The 12,852-nt window shown below is 40.7% G+C and overlaps 1 protein-coding gene and 1 long non-coding RNA gene across 4 annotated transcripts in view; one reads left to right on the top strand and one right to left on the bottom strand.

Annotated features, from left to right (window-relative positions):
* Synj2bp (synaptojanin 2 binding protein) overlaps positions 1-2,970 on the bottom strand; it is a 31,456-nt gene extending 28,486 nt beyond the window's left edge. The window contains exon 1 of one of the 2 annotated variants that reach the window (XR_007594678.1): positions 2,785-2,969. Coding sequence is in view for 1 of the 2 variants with exons in the window: in XM_050158460.1 (XP_050014417.1) it covers positions 2,785-2,848 (64 nt within the window). In the remaining variant the exon portion in view is untranslated. Of the gene's footprint in view, positions 1-2,784 lie in introns of both variants that reach the window. The other variant, XM_050158460.1, reaches the window with a different exon arrangement.
* A 19-nt stretch (positions 2,971-2,989) lies between these two features.
* LOC126511374 (uncharacterized) lies at positions 2,990-10,944 on the top strand. 2 transcript variants are annotated; one of them, XR_007594679.1, is made up of 4 exons: positions 2,990-3,095; positions 8,829-8,909; positions 9,885-9,949; positions 10,206-10,944. It is a non-coding gene; the product is annotated as an uncharacterized lncRNA (long non-coding RNA). The 2 variants fall into 2 exon arrangements; XR_007594680.1 differs by having other exon boundaries at positions 10,082-10,944.
* Positions 10,945-12,852: the final 1,908 nt, after the last annotated feature.

Raw genomic sequence — 12,852 nt, 5'->3', positions numbered from 1 at the left:
CCTACTCATATAGCTCACAATCACTGTAATTCTAGTTCCAGGGTTTTTAGCACCCTCCTCTGGTTTCTATGAATATCAGGCACACACATGGTATACATACTAATGCAGGGAAAGCACTCATGTAGATAAAAATTTTTAAATCTTTTATTTAAATGACATAAATTATTTAAAATAACATGAGGAATGAGCCCAAGAACAAAAGCAGAACAGCCTTCTGAAATCAAAGACTGCCACGACATTCCTTACGATGATAAGGAAGTAAGCACAGGGCAAAGGCCACACTACACACCATTTCCTTTTCACTCCTTAGACACTCATTTCATTGTTGTGGTTTTCCCATGATTGTGGGTTTGTTTGTCTGCTTTTTCAGTCGGCTCATTTGCTTTACAAAGCTGCAAATATCCAAGATTCTTGTCTGACACTATTCTGGCACAAAGAAGTAATCATACACACATTAACCCAGCTAAACCAGACAATGCTGCTTATAAGCAGAACTGTATACTGAGAATCTCATATTTCTCCTGTAGAAAGAAAGACTTCTATGGTACTACCAAAATTACCCGGATTTTAGTGGTAATTGCTGACTTCTTCCCTGTGTATCTTCAAGATGTCACCATGAAGACTGTGAACAACAAACAGTGCCACAGACCAGGAGCCAGCTCTGGGAAATGCTAAGCAGGAACTTGGTACCTTTTCTTATTTACTGAACCAATAAACTTCCAATGATTGATTTTACCAAACTCAATCCTAAATTTGTAATTACTTTTTACTAGGGAGTTCAACGATTCACATCACTTTGATGGCTAATCTTGGTTTTCAATTTTACTGTATCTAGAATCAACTAAGAGATTAGCCATGAACAAACAAATAAGGGATCTTCCTGATCAGGTTATTTCAAGTGGAAAGACCCATCCTAAACTATAGGCAGTACCTATCATATTAGTCTTAAAAGTCAATAAATATTGAGAAAAGAATTGTATAAAATAAGAAAATTAAATACAAGACATATTGAAAAGCCTTTGAGTGAAAGTTTCTGAGCTTATCTTAGGTTTCTATTGCTGTGACAAAACACAGTGACACAAGAAACTAAGGGTGAGAGGATACATTTAATCTTATTCTTTCAGGTAACAGTCCACCAAGAAGAGAAGTCAGGGCAGGAACTCAAGGTAGGAGCCTGGAGGCAGGAACTGAAGTGATGCCGCTGACTGGCTTGCTCCTCAGGACTTGCTCAGGCTGCTTTCTTACAATCCAGGACCACTTGCCCACGGTACTGCCCACAATGAGCTGGACCCTCCCACATCAATCCTCAATCAAGAAAATACCCCACAGGCTTGCCTGCAGGCAATCTGATAGAGGCATTTTCTCAACTGAGGCTGGAGCTCCTCTAATCAGATAACTCTAGCTTCTGCCAAGTTGGCAAAAAAATTAACCAGGAAAGAGCTTCTGCATAAACCACAAAGATTAGCAATGAGTTACGCCTATAAAAAAGGCCAACTTCCAATTTCCAATACCAGGAAGACTAATTCTGAAAGTTGTGCTTTATACAGAATAATCTACCAGCAGTGGTTAGGCTATTGCAAACTTCTAGATGAGAAAAGTTGGCAGGCTATTCTAAATAGAATGGAAATTACAGTAACCAAGGATTTATTCAACTCTTGGAATACAGTATTTATCAGAACTTACAGGGGTCAATCTAGCCATTCATTCACTAGTGATAACAGTAGTCGCCAATACACATTGCTAACCATGTCAAGATGATGTTTTAAGTATTTTCCAGGGAGTCGCTGGCTTCAACCTAACACATGGGATGTGTGAAACACTGCATTTCATAACCATCTCCATTCTACAGAGAAGAAACTACAGCATCCATCATTAAATTTCTCTGCCAATAAATTAAAACCAACCGGGCAAACAAACAAACAAATAAACAAAAAAAAAAACACAAAACAAACAAACAAAAAAACCCAGCTGGTAAGGTGTTGGATAAAAACCTGGCCATAAGTGGTTAACCCTAAACCTAAAATGTGACAGCCATAAAGAAAACAACAAGGTCCAAGGGAGACAGTGGCACTATGGGGTGACGTCAAAGGCCAGGCCAACCATGAGAATCAATGAGGGAGATCGCACGGGAAGACTGAGTGGGAATTTTCCTGTCAGAATCGTATGAAGTGTTTTAAAAATTGTTTAATCCATACTGAATCCAAATCCCTAATGGAGCTAGAAAATAGCATTTTCGTTTTAATTTGTTTATTAAAAAAAAGTAAAAAATAAAAAGGTCCAAGTAATTCTGGGATGGCACTAGGTCTGGAAACTTCTCTAACAGGTCTCCTCCTGCTTTACAATTCCAGTTGACACTGTAAATTAATTTGCCAGAAGTGCAGACAGGGACCCTAGCACCCGGGAAAATGCTGTGCACTCCGAAAACTACGCCGTTTATTGCTCTCGTTTTTACCTGAATGGGCGCTCAGAGAAACAAGGATGAGGCGGGCAACTGAATAACGGATGTGGCGTCTACTACAGGCTGACTAAACGGGGCGTTTTTCTAGACTTTTCTATTGATGCCAGCAGGGGGGGGGGGGGGAGCCCTTCCTGGCCATAAATGGCTGTGATAACTCGACTGGGTTGTGGCCGTTATCTAGCTAACAAAGGATGCCAAGGGACTCTTCGTGCCCGACAGCGTTCGTGGAAGCGCCTTGGTCGGGCCGGCCTGCTCTCCAGCCAGGTACACCCGGCTCCGCAAAACCAACGAGCTCAGCAATGACTCCCTCCACGTCCCGCGCCTACCCGAGGGTCCTCTCGTCAGGTTGATCTCTTCCTCCGTGACTAAATAATCCACCCGTCCATTCATGGCTGATTGCTCTCCGGGCGGAAGCCCGGGGTCAGCTGGTGCCCGGCGCAGGTGAAGGTGAATCAAGCTCCGCGCCGCGTCCCCAGCATAGCGTTTACAGTTTCCTCCGCCGCCAGGCCGGAAGAGGAAACCGCGGGCACGGGGAGCGCGGAGGATGCTGGGAGTGGTGGTTCTCCGCACGCACCGGCGTTTTCCGTTACCTCGCCCGATTCCCAAGGCAGATAGATACTGAGGTGCCATGGATAAGGTACAACGCTCGCCTACGGTGGGAAAGCATGTGGGAAGGAAGGCAGAGAGAAAGAGAGGGCAATAAAGTTATGGGTCATAATTAGATTGATACTGTTGATATTTTAAATAAAATCTCAAAGTATCCACAAATGTAAAATAGAGAGGAACAGAAGGGAGGATTTCAATCTTACGAGCCTCAAGCCACACTGGGAAAGGCATAGCAGGCGAACATATTTGGGCAAGAAATTGGTACCATTTGTGTGATTTAGGCACAGTCCAATACATCCATGACCCATGGGGGAAAGATACAGCTTCTCTATCTCTCTGTCAAGCAAGTGTTCACTTATTAAAACAAGGCACTTAACGTTAACACACGTGACAGGAAAATAAGGGGCACCATCTTCCTTGAAATTTACATCACAGGTCTTGTTTCCCAGGACCTTAAGGAAAAAGATTCTCTGGATTATAGCTGACAAGATGCTTACTTAACTTCTAAAAAGGTGTATATATTCCTGGGTTGTGTCTGGTGGCAGGCTTATCTAACTTAAGAAATGTGTATACATACAAAGATACAGAGAAAGGATAATTAAATTATAGGCTTGCTCAAGAAAAATCCTCCAAAAAGGGGAAGGGGAAATGTCATTTCTTTTTGACAAGATGATTGCAGGACTTAAGATGTGACTTTTCCGGCCATCTTGACTTTTAGGATAGGACATTCCAAACAGAGCTTGAAGGAACTTTCAGGGATCAAAACTATAAAAGCCTTAGGAACCAGGAAATGCGTAAGGTGGCAGACAAAAGGGTTAGAGAATTGAAGAAAGCATAGTCAGCATAAAGGTATTCAACCTTACAGCTAAAAATCAAGCCAGCAACTGCTGCTTATTAAAAAAGCAAGTGAGAGGTGGATTCTATGGGAATGTGTCAGGGTGGGAAGACAAGGAACCCATGAGACGTGGGAGGGGAAGGAGCATCATCTCAGAGTCTGATGAAAACCTCTTACCAGCTCTCCAAGGATTCTATCACAATTAACAACATTTGCTGCAAAGGTTGCTGACATATAGTTAATGTTTCTTTTCTGCATAAATATTGTATGTAAAATTGGCAATGGCCTAAGCTTAAAACCCAGTGTATATGGCCTGGGGCACGGCTTCATTCCTTTGTCTAGAAATTGCCTGAGAATCTCAAACTAAATGTAACTTTGTCTACAGAAGCATATCCTACCCTCCTTTATGTTTGTAGAACTACACCCTACTCTGTCCACTGTAATCCTGTCAGTTACCCTCTACAGCCACATAGTAGTAAGATAACTTCAAACTCCACATAAATCTCATCTATGACTACTGCAGAAGCAATGAGCACATGTTATTGAGAAGCCCATAGACGCACGCTCCACTGTGCCTTATTTACTTCTGAGTGTGTTATTTCCTCATCATAAGCCTGAATTAAAATATCTTGAGTAAAACTGTCAACTCTGCTATTGTACTGACTATCCTTGAAATTGGTTTTCATCATCATCATTAGTCATGAATACTGGTTTGGCCCCTTAAAATTCTAGGGACCCCTTGAGTTTGCAGAGGGTGACATTGGGGATCTGTACCTATTTTACCTCTGCTCCCAAACATTGACATGAAGACCTCTAATTTGTTCCCCCAAACTGAACATGAAGTATGGGAAGAAAGCAGATGATGATGCCAACCATGCTGACCTCAGCTTTCAATTTCACCTCTTCTACTTGTCTGGCTTAGAGAAATAATCTAACATCTCCAAACTTTTAGAGGTAGAGAAACAGTTTGGCATCATTTTTTAAAAGAGGTTTCTCCTTTTTACAGCAAATCTTTATTAATTTTGATGGTATCCACAGTTTTTCTTTTCCTGTGGAAATAAGACAAAACCCCTTCCCCAGTGTAGCATATCTCCTGGTTTCCATGTGAGGTCAACACATCCTTGAAATACATTGGTAGATTAAATTTAGAAGTTTTTTTTTTATAACCCAATGCCTCTCTGCTGCTGTTGTTCCTTTGTCATTAGCGTTTAAAAAATTAAGGTAAATAAAGCATTATGCAATCTTTTGAGGGGATATTTTCCATCCCTTTTTGTTTGTACAGCATATCCTTTATAGTATGATTTGACCTTTCTATAACTGCCTAACCTGTAGGATTATTTGGTATACCTGTAATGTGCTTTATATTGTAATAGGTAAAAAAAGTTTCATCTTTTAGATGCATATGCTGGACCATTGTCTGTCTTTAATTGTGCAGGAATGCCCATGATAGCCATAACTTCTAATAAATGTGTGATTACTGAATCAGCCTTTTCTGAGCTCAAGGCAGTTGCCCATTAAAAACCTGAATACATGTCTATGGTATGGTGTACATATTTTAATTTACCAAATTCCATAAAGTGGGAAACATCCATCTGCCAGATCTCATTTCTTTGAGTACCCTTTGGGTTACTCGCTTCAGGCAATGGTGTTTGGTTATAGAAAGAGCAAGTAGGACATCTCTATATAATCTCCTTAGCTTGTTGCCATGTAATAGAAAACTCCTTCTTTAAACCTTTGCTATTGACATGATGTTTTTTATGAATTTCTGAGGTGCCTGCAACATGCTTCTAATCAATAATTGATCAATTTCTGCATTACCTTTGCTAAAGGACCTGGAAGACCCATATGGGATCGGATGTGTGTTATGTATATAGAACAAAGCCTATTTCTGATTATGTCTTGCACCTGGATGAATAATGAAGTTAATTCTGTATCATCTAGTATAAATTCAGCAGTTTCAATATGCAAGACAACTCTTTCTGCATATTGTGAATCAGTAACTATATTGAGAGGTTCTTTAAAATCCCTTAGTACCATAAGAATAGCATGTAATTCTGCCTTCTGGACAGAATTATAGGAGCTTTGTTCCACCTTACTTAATTCTTCTGATTTGTAACCCGTCTTCCCTGATTTATTAGCATCAGTATAAAATGTACGGGCTCCAGTTATTGGTGCATTATGTACAATTTGGGGGAGAATCCAAGAAGTTCTCTTTATAGGGTTAAATCTATCACTTTAGGGAAAATTGCTATTAATTTCTCCCCCAAAATTAGCACAAGTCCTTTGCCAGGATTCATTGTCTTCCCATAACTTTTTTATTTCATCAGCAGTAAAGGCACTATAATCTCTGCTGGGTCTATAGGAGAAATCTTGAAAAAAAGGAGAGAGGAGTGAGAAAAGGAGAATGAGAAGAGGAGCCAAGAGCCAGCCACACAACCACAGCCTCACAACCAACCCTGGAGAAAGAAAGAAAGAAAGAAAGAAAGAAAGAAAGAAAGAAAGAAAGAAAGAAAGAATAAAGACAGGCAAAAATCCCAGAGCAAAACATAAAGAGAGGGGATAATTTAAGTTAGAAAAGCTGGCTAGGAAGAAGCCAAGATAAGGCTTGGCATTCAGAAGTAAGGATAAATCTCAGTGTATTTATTTGGGAGCAATTACACTGTGCATTTACTATTTTGACTGCAATACACTTTTTTTTCTTGCCTTTATTGGTTTATGTTCTGTGTGTCTCTTGTGTCTGGATAGGCTTCTATTTCCCTATATTTGGAAATTTTTACTTGTGATTTCATTAATAAATAATTTCATTCATAATTAATTAATAATTTTATATCTAGTTGAAATATAACTCTGTATATCTAGAAAATTAACTAGCATGACTACAAGTTTGACTATTATAAATAAGTATGTATTAATCTGTAATTTTTAATTATACATTACATTTTTAAATAAGCTGTATTAACATAATACCTTAAACAGGAGAAGAAAATATACATATAACAAAATTGGCCTGAAATTTGTATTAATGATTCAAAGTCCACACCAATGTAAAATACCCATTTCTATATCATATTGTCCCCCCTTTTTTTAGCAATTGATGGTGGCCATTAACCACTTATAATCAACCACATTTAAATGAAAACAAACATTTATAACAATCATTTTGGAAATTTGGGCATCGTTTTCTCCAAAATGCTTCCTGCTATTTGTTGGATGACATACCTTTAGGATTCACAGAGACATTTCGGGGAGTCTTTATCCATCAAGCCACGTTAGTATTTAATTCATTCACAGATTCTCATACTCTGTGGAAAAGCAGAACCTCTTTTCCAAAGTAACATATCCTTAGACTCAAATTTTGAAGTCAAGATATGTTGGTTTAGCTTAGCAGCCCCCACAATCAAATGTCTCTCTGGAGTTAGCTCATTAACAGTCAAAAATTTTAAAGAAATCACAATAATATACATAATCCAGACTCTGTGTATTTTCCATCTTTCGTGGCTTTTTAAATATTACTTTTACTGTCTCTTTAGAGACTTTTTTTAAAAAAAATACTTTTTTCTCATTTTACATATCATTTCCAGTTCCTGCTCCCTCCCCTTCTCCTATTTCCTCCACTCCCCCATCCTGCTTTCACACCTTAGAGAGAATAAAGCTTCCCATGGGGAGTCAACAAAGTCTAGGACATTGCTTTGAGGCAGGACCAACTGGGGGTTACAGTTTAGTATAAGAACTTTGGGATTTGTGTGACTGGAGTCCATGCTGCCATTCCCTTCCAGACACCAGTTGCCACTGGTGCTGTGGGCTGGCCTGACAGCTGAGATCTGGCTACCCCCTGAGCAGGCCTCTAGGTCACTTCGTATGTCAGGGAGTCACACCACATGTCCCATGGGCTTCCCTTTGGCTTTTTCTTTGGCCAGAAACACTTCATTCCTTATCAGAGGGCAGGATGCTTTGTGAGCTCAGTTGTCAAGATTGTGCAGGTTCTGATTGTGCAGGTTCTGCTGTAGCCAGGTTTGAGGCACTGTAACTTTTTACGAGGCCTTTAAAGTACAAACTCTGCTGCCAGAAAAGTAGGAAGGTCACTGAAGAAAAGGAGATTGAAGAGATTTTTTGGGAACTTCAGGTATAAGAGGTATATTTTCCTTTCAAGTACATTTGCCAGTAGGCAGACAGCTGCTGGCAGGCACTAGGCATGTACCAACACACGCTGGCAGCACCCAGACATAGGTACGCATACAGGGAGGCACACAGGCTGGATGAAGATGGATACACCTGCCTAAAGACACACATAGGCAGGCTGGCAAAAGCAAAGGCCCTTACCTCTGGCCTCAAGGCCCAGGTGTGATCTGATTTTGTGCTGATTTAGAACCTCTTAAAGTACAGCAGTAGCCATCTTGGCTCATGTCAGATACCCATAACAGTGCCATGTTGTTGAAACACAGATTGGCTCTAATGGCCATCTGTTTCCATAGAGGAGGAGGCTGAAGTATGTGGTAGTTGGCATGATCCCAAAGGCAGGGCACTGTAGCAGTTTGGCCATAGGTTGAGGAACTGCCAGTGTGGGAGTTCGGTGCAATGATAGTGGGGCCTCAGAGGTGAAGAAATGCAGAGACTCTGGCCTTTGTAGTAGGACACTCTCACAGGTGATCTAAACCTGGAGTACTGTTGACCTTATGAGACACTGATGTGCTACCTACTACACTAACAAGGCACCTAGGAAATTGTTCTGGACTTGAAGACTTGTTATGGTTTGGAGCCTGTCTCACAAAGGGCATGTGATAAAAGATTTAGTTACCAGTCTCTGGCTTGGTTGGAAGATAGAGCCTTTAGAAAGTGGCACCAAAAGGAAGACATATGCCTTTGAGGGCTTTCCCTGAAGGGCATATTGAGATCTCCAGCCTCCTCCCCTTCCTCTTCCTTTGCTTCCAGCCACAAGGAGGTGATGTGCTCCCCACCATGTTGCTCTGCTTTGCCCTGGGCCAAGAAATAATGGAAGCAAACAATTGCTGGGTAAGTCACCTGAAGCAATGAGCCAAAAGCAAAGCATTGCTCACTGTTTTTTGTTGCTGGTATTTTGATACATACACAGAAATATAACAGAGAAAATTGCTGTGAAGAGTGTGTTCTTGCCAAGACTAAACATAACAGGTGGTTTGGAGCATTTGCAATTCATTTAAGAGCACCGTGTGGAAAGATCTGGGAAAGCAGACTACAGAAAGCCTAGAAGTAGTAGAGGTGAGGGGCCAGTTCTAGTGAGGGCTCCAAAGACCAGAACGCTGACTGGAAGGCAGAAAGCAAAGACAATGATGACGTGTCAGGCAGAAATGAAGGTTCTGCTAGAACCAGACCTAGAGCTCATGTATATTTCATTTTGGCAAAGAACTTGTTTACATTGTGTCTATTCTCTGAGACTTTGTGGGAAGCTTGATTTAACAGCAAAAAATAATAGGGAGAGGGAGAAGGAGAGAGAAGGAGAAGAAGAAAAGAAAAAGGAGGAGGAGGAGGAAGAAGAATGAGAAGAAGGAGGAGGAGGAGGAGGAGGAGGAGAGGAGGAGGAGGAGGAGAGGAAGAGGAAGAGGAAGAGGAAGAGGAAGAAGAAGAAGAAGAAGAAGAAGAAGAAGAAGAAGAAGAAGAAGAAGAAGAAGAAGAAGAAGACCAAAAATTAGTTTAATTAGGTGGAGATGCCAGAATGTAAACCACCTTCTGAGGGAAACAACAGACAGTGAGCAGAACCAATCCAAGAGTGGTCATCTGGGCTACACACAGCAAAGCATTTAGGGAAAGGGCTACCCAGGCCCTCTGTAGTTAATGCCCTGGATGCTGGATATATTACTGAAACATTTACTGTTTGGTATGTTGGGTTTAGTGTTGCTTCAGTCTAAACCTATGTTCCTGTGCCCCAATTCCTGTCATTTGTAATGGGACTGTTTAGCCTGTGCCATTGTATCTTGTTGTGTCACGCACCTTACTTGTCTGTTTAAACAGGGGCTCATAAATGATATGTGTTAAGGAAGACTTTGGACTTGGATTTTTCAGCAATACTAGAACAGGTAAGACTTTGGGAACTCTTGAAGACAAACTAAATGCATTTTGCATTCTGAAATAAAAATAATCCTATGGGGGGGCAGGCACAAGATATCTTACATATCTCAGATGACGTATACTAAAGGTTTGATTCGCAGCCTATGGCACCACTGGGAGATGACAGAATCCTTGGGGAGTGAGACTAGATGGAAGGAAGTTAATTCATGGAGGATGTACCCTTGAAGACAATATTGGGATCCCAGCTTTTTCTCCCTCTCTCAGACTGCTCCTGGCCACCATGAAGTAAACAGCTCCCAAGCATGGCACTCCCCTTTGCCAACCAACTGTAGATGGAAACCTCCGACAATGTGAGTCAAAAGAAATCTCTCAAGGTGCTTTCCTCCTGTATTCTCCGACAGCTGCAGAAATCTAACACACACATAGGAATCAAATAAACCAAGTTATTTTCATCATACAGTGGGAAAATTGACACAAGATAAATACCATAAATGGCCCCAATCAAAACAACTGTGTGAAAGCAAAGGGGACATATGACCAACAAACAGTCCGTATCGAAAGGCAGCTGAGCATGGCACAGAGTCTTTCGTTTAAAACTACACCTGCTTGCAAAGTGTGATTCTCCGGCTTCTAATCTCAGTCTCTGGGAGGGCTGAGATTTGGCCCTCTGAATATACCTTCCTTTTTTGTAGAGAATGGCTTGCGTTTACACAAAAGGAGTCTCAGCCTGATTCATGCCTGCGTATATTTGAGGGTTCAGAGTACCTTTCCGGTTCTTTTTAAGTATGTTTCCTTTAGTCTAACCTGTATTTTCTCTGCGATTATGCCTTATTTATTTTTTCAGGTGAGAACTTTTTATTATGAGTATCAGATGATTTTGTTGACTTGCTGTTGTGTTACATCATAGAGACAGGAAAGATTTCTCACATTGTTAGCCTTATAACCCCTGATTGAGTTGTGTTTTACATTCACGTAAATATATAAATGCAACCTGCTGAATCCATTTAATGTCATGTGTATGTGTGTGTTTTTAGGGCTGACCTCTTGGTATTGGATAACCAGTTAGTGTCTCATCTCTGGGGAAGAGCGAGTCTCCCTTAATAGTCATTGACTGTAGCTCTTTATCTAGAAATAAGGCCTTGTGAGATTTCCCCTGTGCTCACTGGTGTGTCAACTGGCACTGTCATTGTTCAGGTACTGTTCGGGTTATCATAATTTTGAGATTATTCCCTTCCCTTCCCTTTCCCTCTTCTTTCTTCCTTCCTCCCTTCCTTTTTTCTTTCTTCTTTCTTTCTTCTTCCTTTCTCTTTCTCTTTTTCTTTCTTTCTTTCTTTCTTCCTTCCTTCCTTCCTTCCTTCCTTCCTTCCTTCCTTTCTTCCTTTCTTCCTTTCTTTCTTGAAACAGAGCCTCACTATGTATCTTTTGCCTGTCCTGGAACTTGCTATATAGACCAGACTGGCCTTAAACTCATAGAGATCTGCCTGCCTCTGCCTCCTGTGTGCTGGGACTAAAAGTGCAGCCTAAAAATGTCTCTTAAAAATAAGTTTTATTTTGGCAAATGGCTACCATCTGGAAAGTGTATGACTGGATAACTATCTTACTCCTTACAGCAAGATAAACTCAAAACCTACTCAAAAAAGCAGAAGCAGTATAATCTCAGGTACTACCCATTAACCCATCCTGTATGGGTTTCTGTACTTTGCCCTTCCACTTCCCGGTCCTTCACAGAATATTCACATTCTAGGGTGATAGCTTAAATTACTAACATGTGAACCATCTTTTGTGTCTGTTTTGATTTTTTTTTTTTACTTTTTGTGCCATAAGTCCATGATCAGGTGGCTCCGTTGATTATTTCAAAGTAGTATGAGGCATATATACAAAAGTCTGTAATCATAAAATAACATTAGATTAATACATCTTAGTCAATTTCAAATAATTCTATAATTTTTTTAAAAATTAACAAATGAGGGGGCTGGAGAGATGGCTCAGAGGTTAAGAGCATTGCCTGCTCTTCCAAAGGTCCTGAGTTCAATTCCCAGCAACCATATGGTGGCTCACAACCATCTGTAATGAGGTCTGGTGCCCTCTTCTGGCCTGCAGGCAGACACACAAACAGAATATTGTATACATAATAAATAAATAAATATTAAAGAAAATTAACAAATGAGAGAACCTGCCTTTTGTCTCCATGTGAACACATGTACACTAAAACAAGCCAGTCTTTGCTGCTGCATCACCGGTAGCCAAGGTTAACTAGACTAGAATCTTGCTCCACTCTTCAGTTTCTATGGTGTCCTCAGCTATGCTTTTCTTCTTTGTAACTCTGGGTGATACATGGTCTGCCCTGGTCCTGGATGCAGAAGACTAAGGCATGACTATAAAGTAACAAGGGAACACGAGTGAAATATCACGCAGTTCCATTGTTTCCCAAAGACTGGATCTCTTTGGGGGAATAGAATGGAGTTCCCAAGGGAAAAGGCATGGCAGAAGCTAGTAAACATTTTGGAGTGCCAGTTCCACACAGAGACAGCTGTTCAAGGATGACACAGCCAAACATACTTTGAAAACAACATAAGGAGGACATCAGAAAGGTCAGTTGAGTCCATGTTATTCGGATGGCATCTTCAGCTGTGATGACTATCTAATCAGATCTATGTTTTCAAGAGACGGGCTCTTTAAAATGCTAAGAACAGACTAAGGATGGGACAAGCTGGGCACAGAAGACTAGTCAGGTACCCTGATACACACAGCAGTATTTTAAATAAACGTGGTGAGCATTCACTGTTGAAGTCTAAACGAAAACTCTAGTAGGTTTGAACAGAGGGCCATGGTGACATCTCCAAAATGAGTAAACAGGCATCCTTTTTCTACTAATTTAATATTTTATGCAATTAATATTTCTCTTCATTCA

Source organism: Alexandromys fortis, unplaced genomic scaffold (assembly GCF_014885135.2).
Source record: "Alexandromys fortis isolate MF-2015 unplaced genomic scaffold, M_Fortis_MF-2015_v1.1 scaffold_99, whole genome shotgun sequence".
NCBI classification, from domain to species: Eukaryota; Metazoa; Chordata; class Mammalia; order Rodentia; family Cricetidae; genus Alexandromys; species Alexandromys fortis.
Note: the sequence above shows the minus strand (reverse complement) of the source record. Positions and strands in the feature narration are given on the sequence as shown.